Raw genomic sequence first — 16,542 nt, 5'->3', positions numbered from 1 at the left:
AACACATAAGCTGTCAATCATGATCAGAAGCCAGAGAAAATCCCATCGAGCTGGAGGATGACGAGTGACATGACTCTCAATATAGAGGATATATAAATAATGCTTAGATTCATCAGAACACAGTCTGCTCTAACAATAATATGTTTGCACATGCTGTGTGCACGTTCACACACGTTAACATTTGCTCATCCCTCACCTGTTCACTGCTTCATACAGTTGGGATGTTTTTTAAATATGAATCTGTGAAAGAGCGTGTAAAAAGACCCTAACCCAAACTGCAAAGGCGTGCAAGTTTCATCATCTACATTCCTTTAAACGCTTTAACCGTTAGGCAGTCGCGGTTGGTTGGTGGCAGGTTGGAGGCTGAGGTCCAGCAGGGATTGAAGGTGGAGGGAATAAATGTTTAGTTCAGACACAGCGACTGAGGAGAGATCCCTGAGCAAGAAACTTCTCCCCGGCGTGTGGAAAAGAACCAACCCTGATCAAACACATCTGACGCAGCTAGTCTAGGTCTTCAGGATACAGTTGAGTATTTTTTTCCCAGGACTTTTCAGGGTTGGAGTTAAACTCTGGAGCAAGCATCACATTTAAAATGAGCTCATTTTGTGCATTAAATGATACAAAATTCTCAGTTTAAACATTCATTATTTTCTCTGTAAAATGTTTGGTTTTTTATATTAAAAAACATGTCCTAACATTTCCAGAATTTGGATTATTGGGGCCAAACCTTATTTATCATTTTCTGTTAGCAATTCTGAGGATTATAGTCCATATATCCCTTTGTGAGTTTGGGAGGTTTTCCTAGTCATGTCTCAGTCTGTTGTTTTGGTCTTGTCTGCTCAGATCAGGTCTTCTTTTGTCTTTGACCTGCACTTAAACATGCAGTGTTCTGAAATTGGTAAAGGGAGCAGAAATTAATCTTACAATTCAGATAATATAGTATCTAAACTTGTAGATTGTATTGTTCGTTTAACCCCTGCTTGTGTGTGTGCATTTCTGGCATTTATTAAAAAACACTGTCAGCTCTCCATTGATTCTGAGTACCTTCATCTCTCGCACACTAGAGGATTGTGACACTCTTCTTTTGCTCTGAACTTTATAACTTATTATAACCAAGCATTAATGCCTGAATCACTGGCACAAGCACTTCCATTGTTTAATAGATAGGGCCATCACTGGAAATAGCAAAAAATACACACTTACACAAAATAAAAGTCCATTATTCAACCAGGTAGATCGAAAATGTATCTAATGAAGCAAATGGGTAACCTAATTCAATTCCCTCAACTAACTGAGAAACACTGGTTTATTTGGAGATGCTTATGACATACTGCAGATCTGCTTGGATGGGACGACGGTGTTGAAGGCAGAATTCAGTTCAGTTTGACTGTAAAGCAGCTTTAAACAGACAGCAGTAACTAAACCGTCCTAGTGATTAGAGCTGAGTGGAGAGGTCAGGAGACGTTGATGGTCTGGAGTGGGCATACTTTCAGATGAGTGAACACTTTCTGATAATGGAAGTAAAAATAAAGAGGAACAAGGCAGAAATAGCCTTGTTTGTACGAACATAATCAAAGATCACAACATCCTATTGTGAGCAAATCTGGAGAATGCTGTCCTCAGATTGCTCCGTCATGATAGGTTCTTCGCAGATTGCTTTGTTCTATTTATTCATTTATGCTGATGCTTGTATTTTATTAGTACTGTATTTGATTGATTCCTCATTTGACTTGTATAATGGCCACACTTTATATTTGTTAGTTTTGCTTTTTTAGTGAAATTAGAATCAACAATTGTGAAATTTAACTGCCATCTAATATGTTGGTGTCAAGCTTATTTTTTATGATACTGCATAGTGTTCTGACATAACTATGAAATTAATTAATTAATTTACTGCTATTTTATACTGCTAGGTTATTTAAGGCTAAATGAACATGTGGGGTAAAAATACAATTATATAAAAAAGGGAAAAATAAATGAAAAGAGAGAATGTAAAAATAAAAACACAATATGTACCCACCACAACTCTGGCCCACATGGAACGTCACTTTTTATTCATAATAATAATAATAATAATAATACGTTTTTATTTATTTATATATTTATACATGTTATTTATATATATTTATATAGTTTTATTAATATATATAAAAAATATATATATATATATATATATATATATATATATATATATATATATATATATATATATATATATATATATATATATATATATATATATATATATATTATATTATATATTGTTATAGATTTAAGTAGCAAATGAAAATCATTATAATTTCCAAATATTTTTGATATTTATTTGAGGTAAAAGTATATACAACGATTGACATCATAATACATTTTAATATTTTGCTTTGATATTTCTTATGGACTATACGAAACATTATTTTAGATTTGAACTGAAATGCTTCAAGAGCCAAGTGTGGAGTAAAAGGCTATATATGTGTGTGTTTTGTGATGAAACGCTGGTGGTGCAGTCAGGTTTTCTAGCACCTGTAGGTATCTGTACTGAATCCGTGTAGAGCGGGTCATTCTCGGTGATGTTGCTGGCCCTGGCCGACTGGATTACCAGCGTGGGATTGTTATTCTGCCACAGCTGTCCTGAGCTCCATAATCTCACACTCCTCAGCCGCTGCCCTCGATAATATTGATTGTTTAATATAACGAGAAAAAGGAAACTGAATCCTCGTCCTTACGGCATATTGTTATGCAACAATTACAATCTTCTGGCCAGTGCCTATAGAATCTGGATGATCATTATAATATATATCCTAAACCATCAGACTTGAGTTTCTCTTTTCTCTTCATGCTGTGTAAAATTTTTAGTTGCACTTATGATTTCTCCAATTCATGTGGTAATGTGACAATTAAGTGATTTTATTAGATTTATTTCCTTACAGGATTTTACTGTAAATTAAAGGCTTATATTCTAACAGCAACTTTTATTTAATCTTTTGTTTCAGTTTTCAGGCTAAACAGCTTGTTTTCACTATTGATTAAACGTTATCCTGAAAGCAAAAGCAGGGCAGGTTATTCTATATTTTGTTAAGACACTGATTCTGACTGCTCCGTTGCAGATATTTCAGATATTTCAGAGTCTTGCTTCTGCTCATATTACTGATGCTCACTGTGTTCACCCAGAAGGCTCTGAACATGACCTCTCATAAATGTACTGTTATCTCTGTCACTATACCTATTGTTTTGTGTGTTTTCCCCTTTAACAGAAGCTTTAAAAGATTATAGCAAATAATTATCATATTATTCCAAGTCAATTGAGTATTTCATGCAAAATTGTTGCATGAAATTAATTCGGTGAGGTTGAGTTTATTTTTTTATTTACAGTGCATTATTATTACATTAAAGTACAAAGACATGTTTTTCTATGGAATAATATCTTTGCTAATTTGCTATATATAGCTGCTAATATTGCAGCTAGATTTGAGAGCGCTAATAAACCGTCTGCTCCACACAGGACTTTAAGACTGAGCTAGTACCCGAGGGTTTGTCTAGTCAGTGCTCACTACAGACGCCACGCTTGTAGTTTAGTTAGCATCCAGAAGGTGGTGTGCAGCTCATGTGTTTCTCCAGAACAGCCACTAAATCACATCTCATCAGTAAATCACATTCTGCCATGAGAAGAGACCACTGAAATCATGTTTCTATCCTGTCTGAAGATAATGTGAATCATATCCTACGCTCTTCACAGGCAATAATTCAACACCCATTTGAACAGCGGTCACGCTCCAGCACTCTTCATCACATTTATGTTTAACAAACAACATTTAATATATCACACAAACATTTAGACAAAATAGGAGCACAAAATAAGCTCTGGTACACAAACTGTGTTCAGGTCTGCGGTCAGTAAGTGATTTTCTGATGAGATTTGAGACAGACCAGGTCTAGCCTGTTTGACAAGTTTAGTTAAATCAGCTCCCTCTCTCTAACCTGACCCACCCACACCACCCTCCCTGTCTCACCATTTAGCATTTCTCCCTTCTCATTCTTTTAAGACAGTGTTTGATACTTTCTGCTTCCTTTATCTCTGCCGTCTATGTCTGCCTGTGTGTGTGTGTGTGTGTGTGTGTGAGAGAGAGAAAGCTTGATTCCTTGGTTTCTTTTGAAAAGCAAGGACACAATGGGGTCTTTCTCAGATGGGTTCTGTCTCTATTAAAGACCCTGGGAACACTGCATGGACCCCTCAACCTCCTCTTAAAGGGCCAGAGCACTCTCCGCCCGAGCAACCTGAGAGCAGAGCAGACCCTCACGTTTTCATGGGAAAAAAAGAGGAATCAATTATTCATGAGGGGAACGAGAAGCCCGCCCATCCTACTCTGTCTGAGATCATCCAAACAAACTTCACTCTCCTGAGTCCTGTTTGAACACGCCGTACAAATCACCACAGACACAACCGGGAGAGCAAAGAAAACATCTGTTAGTTGTATTGCTTTTAACTTGTAGTGAGTAGTTTTTTTTTATGTCATTTATGAAAATAGCTCACCATCAAATGTGATTCTAATTTAAATACCTTCAATTACATCAATAGAAATAAAAAAGTGGCACAATCCTGATCCATTTACAGCTTCCACTTTCTATTAGGTACTAATATAATAATCAGTAAATAAGTACTTGTTGTGTTCATGTTGTATTGAAAAACCCTTTTCCTGCTATAAGGTGGGACACGGGAAAGGTTAGGGACAGGTTTGTTGGTATGGGTAGGTTTAAGGGATGGGTCAACAGTGTGATTATAACAGATATAATAAAGATATAATTACATGCATTTTTCTTTATAAATATAAGTAGGCTATAATGTAAAAGCACGAATGTTCACACAATGTGCATTGTACGAATCACTTCATTTAAATGTAAGTATAGTAGTTAAGAAATAGCACGTGGAAATATAGGACTTCCAGCTCGTTTCACATTCTGTCAGGTGCACGCTGGGATTGCAAGCTGGAAGAAAAAACAGGGCTTTTCTTTCACCGACAAGCTCTCTCGGCAAACTTTTTAAAGCCATTTTTAAGCGTTACCTTATAAGTCATTGTTTGACTTCTATTTGAGTGAAACGTAGAGAAAGCGTCTGTGTCTCACTGGGTTAGTTAAGTGTACTAGTACTAGTGAAGGGGGTTGTTTGTGGAGCTTGAGGGAGGCGCGGGAGGGAGGAGAAAGACAGAATGGACAAAAGTTGAGTGGAGGAATGTGAGTCTGTCTGAAGGGAAATAAAGGCGTCCTGATGGGAGAGAAGTTTTGGAGGCAAAAGGAAATTCTGACATAAAAATACGCGTCTCGATTCCAAAAACAACACAGCTCTGGTTGAGAAACTCTTTCGGGGTTTGTCTTCAGTCGCTTCTGCTGCTGCCTTCACGTCCAGGATTATTCTAAAAAGTTTTTGAGCTTAAAGAAGGGAGGAAAGGAATAAAAAAGAAGAAGAAGAAAGGAAGAATTAACCACAGCTGCTATTTGAAACTTTTTCTACGGAGTGTGTTTTTGTTCGCGGTGTGAGCGATGCGATGCTGACACGACCCGGCTCTGATTCTCACTCGACACCGAAGAGGAGCTCGATCATGCCCGGCTCGAACCTGCTGCTCCTCGCGCTGCTGCTCGCGACACTGCTGCGCCTCGGCCCCGCGGAGCTGCTGTCCGGTGAGAGACTCATATTGTTACACGACAGCTGTCTGAAAACACTTTGTACACAATCTCACCATTTAAAAAAAGAAGCTTAAATGTCATAGTGATAGATGACAATTATCACTTCGCAAGCTAAATATATATATATATCTATATATTTTCAAAAAGTGAAATCCGTGTTAAAATGAAGATCAGTTGATGTCCATAGTTCAATATGCTCTGCGGTGTGAACTTTTTGTATTCACTTAAATCACCCTGACATCAAAATCAGTGCAAAAAAAGCTATTCAGGTAAATGTGTGTGTTTCTGAGAAAAACTGAAGTGAAAAGCCTCATTCCACTGTTCAATCATCTTATCGTCTTTATCATCTTATTTCGGGCCAGTTCTTGATCATGTAGTTCACTGTCTTAGCTCGTTGAGGAGAACTCTGTGTCTGTTATTACTTTTCAAAACAATAGGACTTACTGTTTTCACCTGACAGAGGAAGAAAAAATCCACCACTGAAGGGGGGCCTGGGGTGTATCTAGAGACATGAATATCTTATTTTATCTTTGAAGAACACCATAGAAATGCTTTAGCAGTAACATTGCAAGGCCTTAGCGACCAACCAGAACACTCTAGCAACAGCATTGCACCATAACAGAGGCTTTAGTACAGACAAGCAGGCTTCATACTTTCCGTCCGCGTTGTCCTGCTCAAGATAATGGCTTTAAGTGTTTGGCAGACAGTTTTTACATCTGTCTTTGTGACGTGAGCGAGGATGTCTGTTCTTATCAGACTCTCACATCGATTCGCTCAGACTCTGGAGACGGGCAGCCTAAACACAGTCTGGATACTGGGAATCAGAAGGAATTTGTATTTGAAGCAGACAGGGACATGATGGATTGAGTTTAGGGCAAAGGGACGGATGAGGCCATCGATTTGAAACAAAAGAATTGAAAGCCCGAGAGGAGATTGAGATTAGTGAAGTGAGAACATAAAGGAGGAAAGGAAGAGAGAGTCTGGTCATAATGGTAATGATAATGGAGAGGGATGTTTGGGGGACTGCTGGTTACTAGTTGTCAAATTTGACATGATTGTAGACACTACGACATTTTACAACACCTTACAAGATCATGTTGAGGAGAACAGCCTACTCTTACTCATCTCACAGCATTTAAAAGGTAAACATCATTACATATTTACTAAAGAAACTTAAAATGTTATTCACAAATTGTAAAATGAGAAGAATATTTGATAGTTGCACAGTTTTATTGATACATTTTAGATCCCTAAACCCCCAAAAAGAAACACTTTATAGAGAATATAAAAACAGTATATAATGAACACAAATATGTAGACCTGCAGTGACAATTTTAGTAATAATATAGCATTGAAAAGATATTATGACCACTAAACAGTATTTACAGTATAAAGAAAAACATGACTAATGTAATCACAATACAGTTACACTTTAGTCATTCTACTAACTACAATAACTTTGTTGGTAGAATAAGTTAACATATACTTGTAAAGTTTTTGATGTAGTATATTGTGGACTCATCAAAATAAAGTGTTAGAAGACATTAAGCAGACAGTCTACTAATACTCTGCTGACTGCTAGTTGACATGTAGTTACTTACTGTTAGTAGAAGGTTGACTATCGACTATATAAAGTGTGACTGTATTGTCCAACTTACATTATTGATCACAATTCTGTATTTAATGTAAAAATCTCAGAAGTGGTCCAAACACTGATGTGTCGCAGTCCTAGTGCACGGTTTGACATCTTTTGTAAAATACATTTATGTGAAAAAAATGTATTATTTATTGCAAATAAAATTCATAGGGGCCACTTTAAGCAATAAAAACCATTCTTGCTGTAATCGTTTTTATAAAGTAGACAGAAATGCAGAAATTTCTTGTTGAATGCAGCATTTCAAATAATGAGAGTGAGATGAATTAGTAGCTCTATTTTATGTGGACTCTAATTCAAAGCTGTAGAGACAGACGATCAGGTCAGAGTTGACCGCCCACTTTCAGCTCATCATGAAGGGAGAGATGTTTAAAAGAGCTAGTGAAGCTAAAAGCTGCTGTAGCAATATCAAGAAATAACTAGCCATGACGAGAGGATTTAGTGGGCCTCGTTTTAAACATCAACCTGGGGCCCTTGTCTCTGTGTGTGTTCTCCTGAAATTTCCCTGAAACACTGACAGTGTCCACATGTTGTTCATCCCATTCATATCTGAACTTATTTTGGATGGACTGAAATGAATGTTAGACTAAACTTAAACTTAAAAATAGTCCTGTAACTAATTTGCACCTGAATGTGAAATAAATGTAGTCTTTTCCAAAAGTGGGTCTGATTTCTTCTTGAGAAAGCCGGCACACATAGATGAGGGGGAGTTGTGTTAATAAGTGTTTTTTTAGATGCCATGTCACTCTGGATGAAATAATCTTTATGGGGTCAAAGGTTAAGGGTCAGGGCAGCGTCTGACAGCCTTGAGAAAATCCTAAACTGGAGCTAAGCAGGAAGGAATCCGGAATGAGTTGCATCATCCGTAGCGAACCTGGTCTAATGCAGGATTACACGGCTCTGCTATCAGCTGCGGAGCTTGTTATCGGCTCCATGCCCACTCAGGAATCTCAAACATTCTGGTTCTCCAGCAGATGGACATCTACGTCCTGCACTCATAAACAATCTATCGAGGCATGGTCGCTCGTGTTTTTCACCTCCCCAACAAAACCAGTTCACAAAGCTACAGCAGTCCCACTGAAAAGGAGATGAAAGCTTTAGATGAAAATAAGATTGATGACTCATCCGTGAGGCTAGTAATGGACGTGTCAGAGAAGGACCAGGGCTGGGATACACTGATGATAAACTGATCTAGTTTTATAAAGGCTTGATTAGGAACACCTTTAATATGATGACCAGCTCTTCAGACTACAGCAAATAACATGCCATTAACAACAACAACAAAAGATAAAAAAGTTGGTAGTTTGGAGCAGTGTTTTCGCTGTGGAGAGACTGTTATTCTGTGACCCTGGATTCTGGAGCACAAAACACAAGGGTCAGTTATTTGAAATTGAGATCTGGAAGCTGAACAAATCTTTCGGTTGATGTCTGGTTTGTTATGATCGGACAATATCTGTCTGAGATTAGAAAATCTGGAATCTGAGGGTGCAAAAAAGTCTAAATATTGAGAAAATATTTGAGTTGTCCAAATAAAGTTCTTAGCAATGCATATTACTAATCAAAAAAAGTTGATATATTTATGGTAGGAAATTTACAAAATATCTTCATGAAACATGATTTTTACTTAATACCATGATGATTTTGGGCATAAAAAGTATATTTTGCATAAAAGATATTTGGCATAAAAAGATCATTTTGACCCATACAGTGTTGTCTTTTTCTACAAATGACTGCTTCGGTGCTCCAGAGACACAGATGTTTAATTTGTCCGCTCTTCAAAGTATGTAATCTAAACTTGATGTGTCTTATCCTGATGGTTTCTCCGTGATCTTCCTGCCCTGTGTAGGGTTGTATTTCACAGAGAGCCCTAAGAACGTGACGTCCTCTCTGGGGAAGCCCGTGTCTGTCCAGTGTATCCTGCGATCTGACGGCGAGGGCCCGGGGCCCCTGGATGTGCTCTGGCTGAAGGATGGAGAGCCGCTGGACATCGCCGACACCAACCAGATGCAGCTCCCTGAAGATGAGGACGGCTGGCTGGTGATTAGTACACTCAAGTATGAATACCTGTTTAATCTGGACACTTAAGCCTCGTTCATACCAAGAAAGATCACTATAAAGACAACTATAAAGATAGTAATATTAGTGTCCACACCATTGCATGATATCTTCTGGTATTCTTAGCACACACTTGTTTGTCGCTCTAAATTCCCACCAGGATGGATGTCAGTATTTTTATCAAATCATCTGAAAGTGATCATTATAGCTGTGGTGTGGACTCTGATTTTTAGAAGTATATCTTCATCATTATCTTAGTTATTGCTCTTGGTGTGGTCTTCAGTGGGTCGTTTCTGTTTCCACTGTCCTGATCAGTGTTGCTGTGTAGCGTGTTACGTTATTGTCTTAATGCCTAATAAAAACACTGAATTACCATATCACATGAGTTTGTATGTCAGTGAATATATTTTTTAACACTTTAGAACAGGGACAAATTTCTTATTAGCATGCCTAACATTAACCTATTAGCTGTTTAGTAGTATTTAGAAAGCACATATTCAGCACGACCACATTCTACATCTCTAATCCTACCCAATACCTAAACACCTAGATTTTAAAATAATTCTAAAATTCTCTCTCAAAGCGAATCTATTGAGCTGTGACTCTCTGTTTGCAGGATAGAGGAGGTTCAGCTCTCAGATATGGGCTCCTATCAGTGTTCGGTTTCTTCCGGTGAAGAGGAGATTCTATCCTCTGAGGGATACATTGAACTAGAAGGTATCTCATTTTCTGAAGGTCTTAAACCATTGATTGCTGGGTGGAGGCTGTAGATCTCGCTGTGTTTCTCTCCCCAGGTCTGCCTCATTTCTCGGTAGAGCCTCAGCATGTGTCGGTCGTGGCTAACAAAGAGCTGAGTCTGCTGTGTGTGGCTCACGGTCCTCCGGATCCGGTGAGGGTCATCTGGCTTCAGGACGGGGCTCCTCTCAATCAGCTGGATGACCCGGTCTCCCTGTCACCCTCCACCCTCAGGATCTCAGGTACTGACTCATACCAGCATGTCCTTACTAAAGAGTATCTCGGGTTTCATAAACACCCTTTATGTTTGCCTGTGAGTTTTATTATTATTAACAGTGCTAAAAGAAGCCTTTGACTAAACCTTGTAACTCTGTTGGATCTTGAGAGCTGATCATGAAACAAATCGGAATGAAGTGCTTGAATAAGTTCAGCATTTTCTTTACTGAAGAAACACTGTTTTTAAGAATAATGTTTTGTTCATCTGAAGAGTGGAGACATAAACTTTGATGTGATGCTCTTACTGCCCTGAATACGTCTATACTAGTGATGAAGAAAACACATGGACACTAGCTGGTCGACATAATAGCTCACTTCAGCACTAAATAAAGAGCCAGTAAAGCCACACAATATAATTACTTTCAGCTACTATTAGGGGTGTTTGGCAGTGTATATTGCTATATTACTTATTAAGAGTGGTTTGTTTACATCACATTAATGCTGTGTATTAAGCTTTGGTGCGTAACCCTTTTATATAATCAGCTTAGACTAGTATTACAAGTTAGACATCATCTCAGTTTTTCCTTCAAGACTGGTTCTTTAAGACATTTTTCAATACAAACACACTATAACTCACCCACCCGCCCACACACTCTTTCTCTCTCTCACACACACACACACACACACACACACACTCTGCAGCAGGCGGACTGTCTGGATGTTTTCCAAACGGGAATCATCCTTTGAGACGCTGGCCTTTGCTTTCTGGTGAAAGAGCAGCAGGAGATGAGAGCAAGGCCGGACAGGAAGAAAGAGTGAAGAAAAAAAGAGGAGAAGGAGGAGGAAGAGGAGAAGGCCTTTGAAAACCTGCCACAGCAGAGTGCCACATACAGCCTGTGTTGTTGTTCCAGCTGTACTGAGCTGAAGAGAGTATGTGTGTGTGTGTGTGTGTGTTTGAGAGAGAGAGAGGCTTTGACTCATCATGGAACTGACCATTAGTGGTGGATTCACATCTTTGGAATGAGATACTTCTGCTTGCACACACACACACACACACACACACACACACACACACACACACACACACACACTGACTCACACTCATTGAAGAATTTCATGAACTGAAATGGCAGTTCTTTCCATCCATAGCATTCCTTCTACCACTGCAGCAGCCCCACACACACACACACACACACACACACACACACACCCGCCAGCACAAGCAGAATGTTAAACACTCCCTAAAGCATTCAGTGCTGTTTGCTGTTATTGCTGCTTGTACTTATGCTACTTCTGTACTTATTTTAAAAAAGTGCTTTTTTTTTGTTCCAGATAACTAAAAAGCAAAAACACACATCAGTCACACAACACACCTTAGTGAACACACAACACACACAATATGATCTTCAGCAACACACTGGACATTTAGGATCATACAGGAGCTTCTTTCAGTGATGTATTGTGTTTTTCGCTGAGTTGTGAATAGTTTTACTTTCTTAAATAACTTAGGTCTCTTGAATCTGTGCTGATGAAGACAGATTGTGTTTTTAGGGAAGGAAATGGAATGAGATGAAACTGAATGTGGCTTGTGTTGAATCTCTCTCTCTCTCTCTCTCTCACACACACACACCACTCAGCCCTTGTCCATCCGAATTTGATCTGGTGACCCCTGATATTGAACTTTGGTAGTCTTTCAACAATGGACACACAGTATTCCTCAGTGACACACATGAGTTATTTTCACTGAAAGTGTGAAGAATGCTGTGTGTGAGATAGAGAGCCTTGATTTGACATGTTTCTGTGAAGGTCAGCGTGTGTGTGTGTGTGTGTCTTCGGTGTTTTTCTGAAAGAAGAAGTAGTTATTTTCAAATCAGCTCTTTTTGTTTCTCCAGAGGAATGCATGACACAAACAGATTCTGAAACGCAGGTTTGTTTGTGTGTTTTTTTCCTCAACAGGTTTGAATAAAAGCAGCTCTTTCTCGTGTGAGGCTCACAATCGTAAAGGTGTGGCGTCGTCTGGCACAGGTGTAGTGACCGGTGAGTGTGTCCTGCAGCGCTCAGTAGAGACTCATGGGGTTTCAGTGAAACTATAACCTTGGATGCGATAATAAGCATTAAATTTCATTTACTTTTTTATGTTTGCCTTTTAGTCTTTTTATTTATTTGATATGCATAAACAGTTATTTTCATAAATAGTTGTATGTGTATTCATATTACTTGTCACTGCTTCTCTGTGTTTTATAACAATATATGCATGCTCTCCTGGAGGAGTGTGTAGAGTTTGATCACATCGGGCTGTCAGTTTACTTTAGTGTTTAGTGCTTAGTTTAGATTTACTGATCATAGCTGTTTTTTCAAATACTTTCATTGAGTTTCAAATATGGCCAGTACCAGATACCAGTGAAAAAGACACGGTCATTATACGGTCAGCGCTGACCTGGAAAGAGGATAAGCTCTGCTCGTGTATATCTCTGTCTCTAAACCAAAAGATCAGATTCCGTGTTCATATGACATAGAAAACGAATAAATCCTGGGCTTTTTGCCGTAGTCTGAATATAGAAGAAACACAAATAGATTTAAGCTATTTTTATCAGTCAGTGTTTATGTAAAAACAGTACTCTTTGTCTTTTTGTCTAGTTCTTCCTTCCCAGCCATACGACATTAAAGCTGAAGAAATCACCAACTCAAGCATCCGTCTGTCCTGGCACATGGGCTTCGGAGGAATATATTCCATCAGCCACTGCACTGTTCAGGTACCTCACACAATCTTCAGTAGATCGGCAGCAGCATCAGTGTGTGTGTGTCATTTGATTCTGACTGTTTTGTGAGTCAGAACTCTTTCCCTACATTCAGACACACACACACACACACACACACACACACACACACTGCTTCATCATGCTGTGGAGTATCATATTTCACATAGAGAGGGGCCCGCTCCTCCTGCTGCTGAGGCCCAGCTCCCCGTGTTCTGGGGCCCTGTTAGGACGTGTGTGTGTGTGTGTGTGTGTGTGTGTGTGTGTCATACACTCCCCTTCGTCTCAGCACCACCCCAAAGTGCCTGGTTCTAATAAAAACAGGCTCAGCACCCCTCCTCTGTTCCTCAGCGCCACACAAGCAAGGGCCCGGACCCAGACTAAACACACAGAGCTGAGGAACCGGCACAGAGTACAACTGGAAGAGACAGAATATGTTAACATGAGAGAGAGAGAGAGAGAGAGAGAGAGAGAGAGAGAGAGAGAGAAAAGAAAGAAAGAAAGAAAGAAAGCATTATAATCAGGGGTTTGGCAATTTTCAGTTTAGCTCCAGCTTTCAGTTATAGTGTGATTAATGGAATAATGCATGACTACTCATTTTATTTTTACACACACACACACACACACACACACACACACACACACACACACACACACACATATCTGTCTATCTATCTATCTATCTATCTATCTATGAATGTATCAGGGTGTCAGGGGAGTAGGGTGTTATTGTGCCGGCCCGAGCTGCTTTAGATTAACTGGGTGACTCGGTGACTCTGACTCACGAGAGAATGAATCAGGAAGAAGAGCTTTGAGTGCTGTGACACATCTGCTTTCAACCATTCATGAGTCAGACCTTCATTCACTGCATCAGAATAAACTGTCTGTGTGTTATTTTCTGTCTCAAAGACAGAAAAACAAGACACAAGCATTTATAGATCATATATTACAATTTCTCACCAATATTAATCATTTAATTTGCTTACTGTATAGTAAAAAAAATATTATGGTAAGTAATGGAAAAATAAATAATATTCTGATGTGTACTTACATATGTTCTTACTTTTTATTTGAAAATATATACTATTGCTAACAGAATATGCTTATGCTACAATTATTTATTTGGCATTATTTATCAGAATCATTTGAGAGTTAATTTTTATTATATTGTCATATCATCATGTTAGTTAGAGGTTTTTAAGGGTATTTTTCAACCTAATCAAAATAACCTGGCTGTAGTTTGACCGAGATTAATTGAAATGCACAATAAAAAAAATATGATTTTTGAGATTTGTTTTTGCAAATCTTAAAAACTCCTTGATTATTTATTTTAATAGACCTTTCTCACACTTGTTTTTTGGATTACACTTGTGTGCAACCTGATTCAGTGAAATTTCGCTAATCATTTTCAGTCAAGCCAATAAAGTTTAGTTGGTTTTTAAAGCCAGCTCTTTGCTCTCTGTAGCATTTTACTGTAATGATTTGAAGCAGTAGGCGGGTTGTGTTTGATGTTTGTTGCATCGCCAGCATGTTTCTGAGGCTGAGCGAGCCGTTTTCATGCGTCCTGCTGCTTCTCCGGCTGGAGAGGACTTTATTACACAATGTGTGTGTGTGTGTGTGTGTGTGTGTGTGAGTGTGTGTGTGTGTGTGTGTGTGTGTGTGTGTGAGTGTGTGTGTGTGTGTGTGTGTGTGAGTGTGTGTGTGTGTGTGTGTGTGTGTGTGTGTGTGTGTGTGTGTGTGTGTGTGTGTGTGTGTGTGTGTGTGTGTGTGTGTGTGTGTGTGTGTGTGTGTGTGTGTGTGTGTGTGTGTGTGTGTGTGTGTGTGTGTGTGTGTGTGTGTGTGTGTGTGTGTGTGTGTGTGTGTGTGTGTGTGTGTGTGTGTGTGTGTGTGTGTGTGTGTGTGTGTGTGTGTGTGTGTGTGTGTGTGTGTGTGTGTGTGTGTGTGTGTGTGTGTGTGTGTGTGTGTGTGTGTGTGTGTGTGTGTGTGTGTGTGTGTGTGTGTGTGTGTGTGTGTGTGTGTGTGTGTGTGTGTGTGTGTGTGTGTGTGTGTGTGTGTGTGTGTGTGTGCGCGCAGGCTGCAGTGTTTATGTGTTAAAGGAATATTCTGTGTTCAGTATAAGTCGCTGGAGAAGTGTGTCATTTGTAAGTACATTTTATGCTGAATATCTTTGCAGTTACTCTCAAATCAGCACAGGGTCCTGAGTAAAGGGGAAGTGATCACTTCTTCTTTGTCCTGAACAGAAAGCGAATGCTATTAGTGCTATACCGTGCTATTTCCTGTGTGTCAAGACATTCCTCTCACCTCATTTCTTAAAATAATTTTCTAAAAGTATATACCTGAAAAGGTCTTAAAAAGAGTTTCTCTATTTTAAGCTAAAAAGTTGCACAATAGTCCATAGCGGACAAAAATATTAATGGAAAAAAAATGGTCATAACAATTTGAAGCTTGGTTTAAAAACTGAATCCAAACAATTTATACACGTTAGCAAGTTTATGAAAATGATTTCTGAACAATATTTTACATAAAATATATATTTTTATGAAACATGTTGGACTCCATATCTGCTAGAACATAATGTCATAAATCTAAACAAGTTGTTTTTGAGGTTGAGGTTGATATCTGAAAAAATGTTGTTTTGACAGTTTTTCTCTCTCAAATATTGCAAGCACACACACACACACACACACACACACACACACACACACACACACACACACACACACACACACACACACATCCATACCAGCACAGACACACAACTGGAATAAAGAGAGTATTTGCTTCATAGACCAATCCGGAAGAAATGTCACCATCTGGTTTTAATGGGTTTCATTTTTGTTCCAGTGTAAAATATAGTTTTATTTAAGGAAATGAGGGTGAAGTATTACAATTCCAATACACAAAAATACAAAAGCATAACTGAAAAAAATCAAAATGTCCAAAAGGTTGCACAAGGGGGTTATTCTTATTATCAGTATATATTTGTTTAAACATCTAGAGATCTTCATCCCTGTTTCAGGTCAAAGCTGCAGGTGAAGACTCTGAAGACCTGATCTCCAGTCAGACGGTCAGTGCAGCGGTCAGCAGCCGTCTGATCTCGGGTCTGGAGGCCTTCAGCAGCTATGATCTGAGACTGGCCTGTCACAGCAGCGAGGGCGTCTCGGACTGGACGGCCTGGACCAGCGTCAGCACCAGAGAAGGAGGTAAAGAGCTTCAGGCTCACATCCGCACTGTGCCGGAGCTGTAGTGAGTTTTTCCGTGCCAGGTCACTGAAGGAGTGTTTGTAGGAGAGGGGGAGTGGGTGTTGGGTACTTTCCATAACCTGGCATTATGAAATGTCTCTCTGAAACAAGCGGCTGTGAGCGAGCTCTAACGTACAGAGCTGAGCAAAAGAAGAACCTGAAGCTCTGTGTAAATATACTTTTATTCTTCCCTTCGTTTACTAATTTCATA

At 39.1% G+C, this 16,542-nt stretch overlaps 1 protein-coding gene across 1 annotated transcript in view; it reads left to right on the top strand.

Annotated features, from left to right (window-relative positions):
• Nucleotides 1–5,182: 5,182 nt before the first annotated feature.
• Nucleotides 5,183–16,542, top strand: part of LOC122358760 (tyrosine-protein kinase receptor UFO) — a 29,168-nt gene continuing 17,808 nt past the window's right edge. The window contains exons 1-7 of the mRNA XM_043258605.1: nucleotides 5,183–5,667; nucleotides 9,174–9,381; nucleotides 9,999–10,099; nucleotides 10,177–10,359; nucleotides 12,290–12,370; nucleotides 12,971–13,086; nucleotides 16,109–16,292. Coding sequence (XP_043114540.1) covers nucleotides 5,535–5,667; nucleotides 9,174–9,381; nucleotides 9,999–10,099; nucleotides 10,177–10,359; nucleotides 12,290–12,370; nucleotides 12,971–13,086; nucleotides 16,109–16,292 — 1,006 coding nt within the window. The 5' untranslated portion in view covers nucleotides 5,183–5,534. The remainder of the gene's footprint in view (nucleotides 5,668–9,173; nucleotides 9,382–9,998; nucleotides 10,100–10,176; nucleotides 10,360–12,289; nucleotides 12,371–12,970; nucleotides 13,087–16,108; nucleotides 16,293–16,542) is intronic.

This window comes from Puntigrus tetrazona, chromosome 15 (genome assembly GCF_018831695.1).
Source record: "Puntigrus tetrazona isolate hp1 chromosome 15, ASM1883169v1, whole genome shotgun sequence".
Classification (NCBI taxonomy): Eukaryota; Metazoa; Chordata; class Actinopteri; order Cypriniformes; family Cyprinidae; genus Puntigrus; species Puntigrus tetrazona.
Note: the sequence above shows the minus strand (reverse complement) of the source record. Positions and strands in the feature narration are given on the sequence as shown.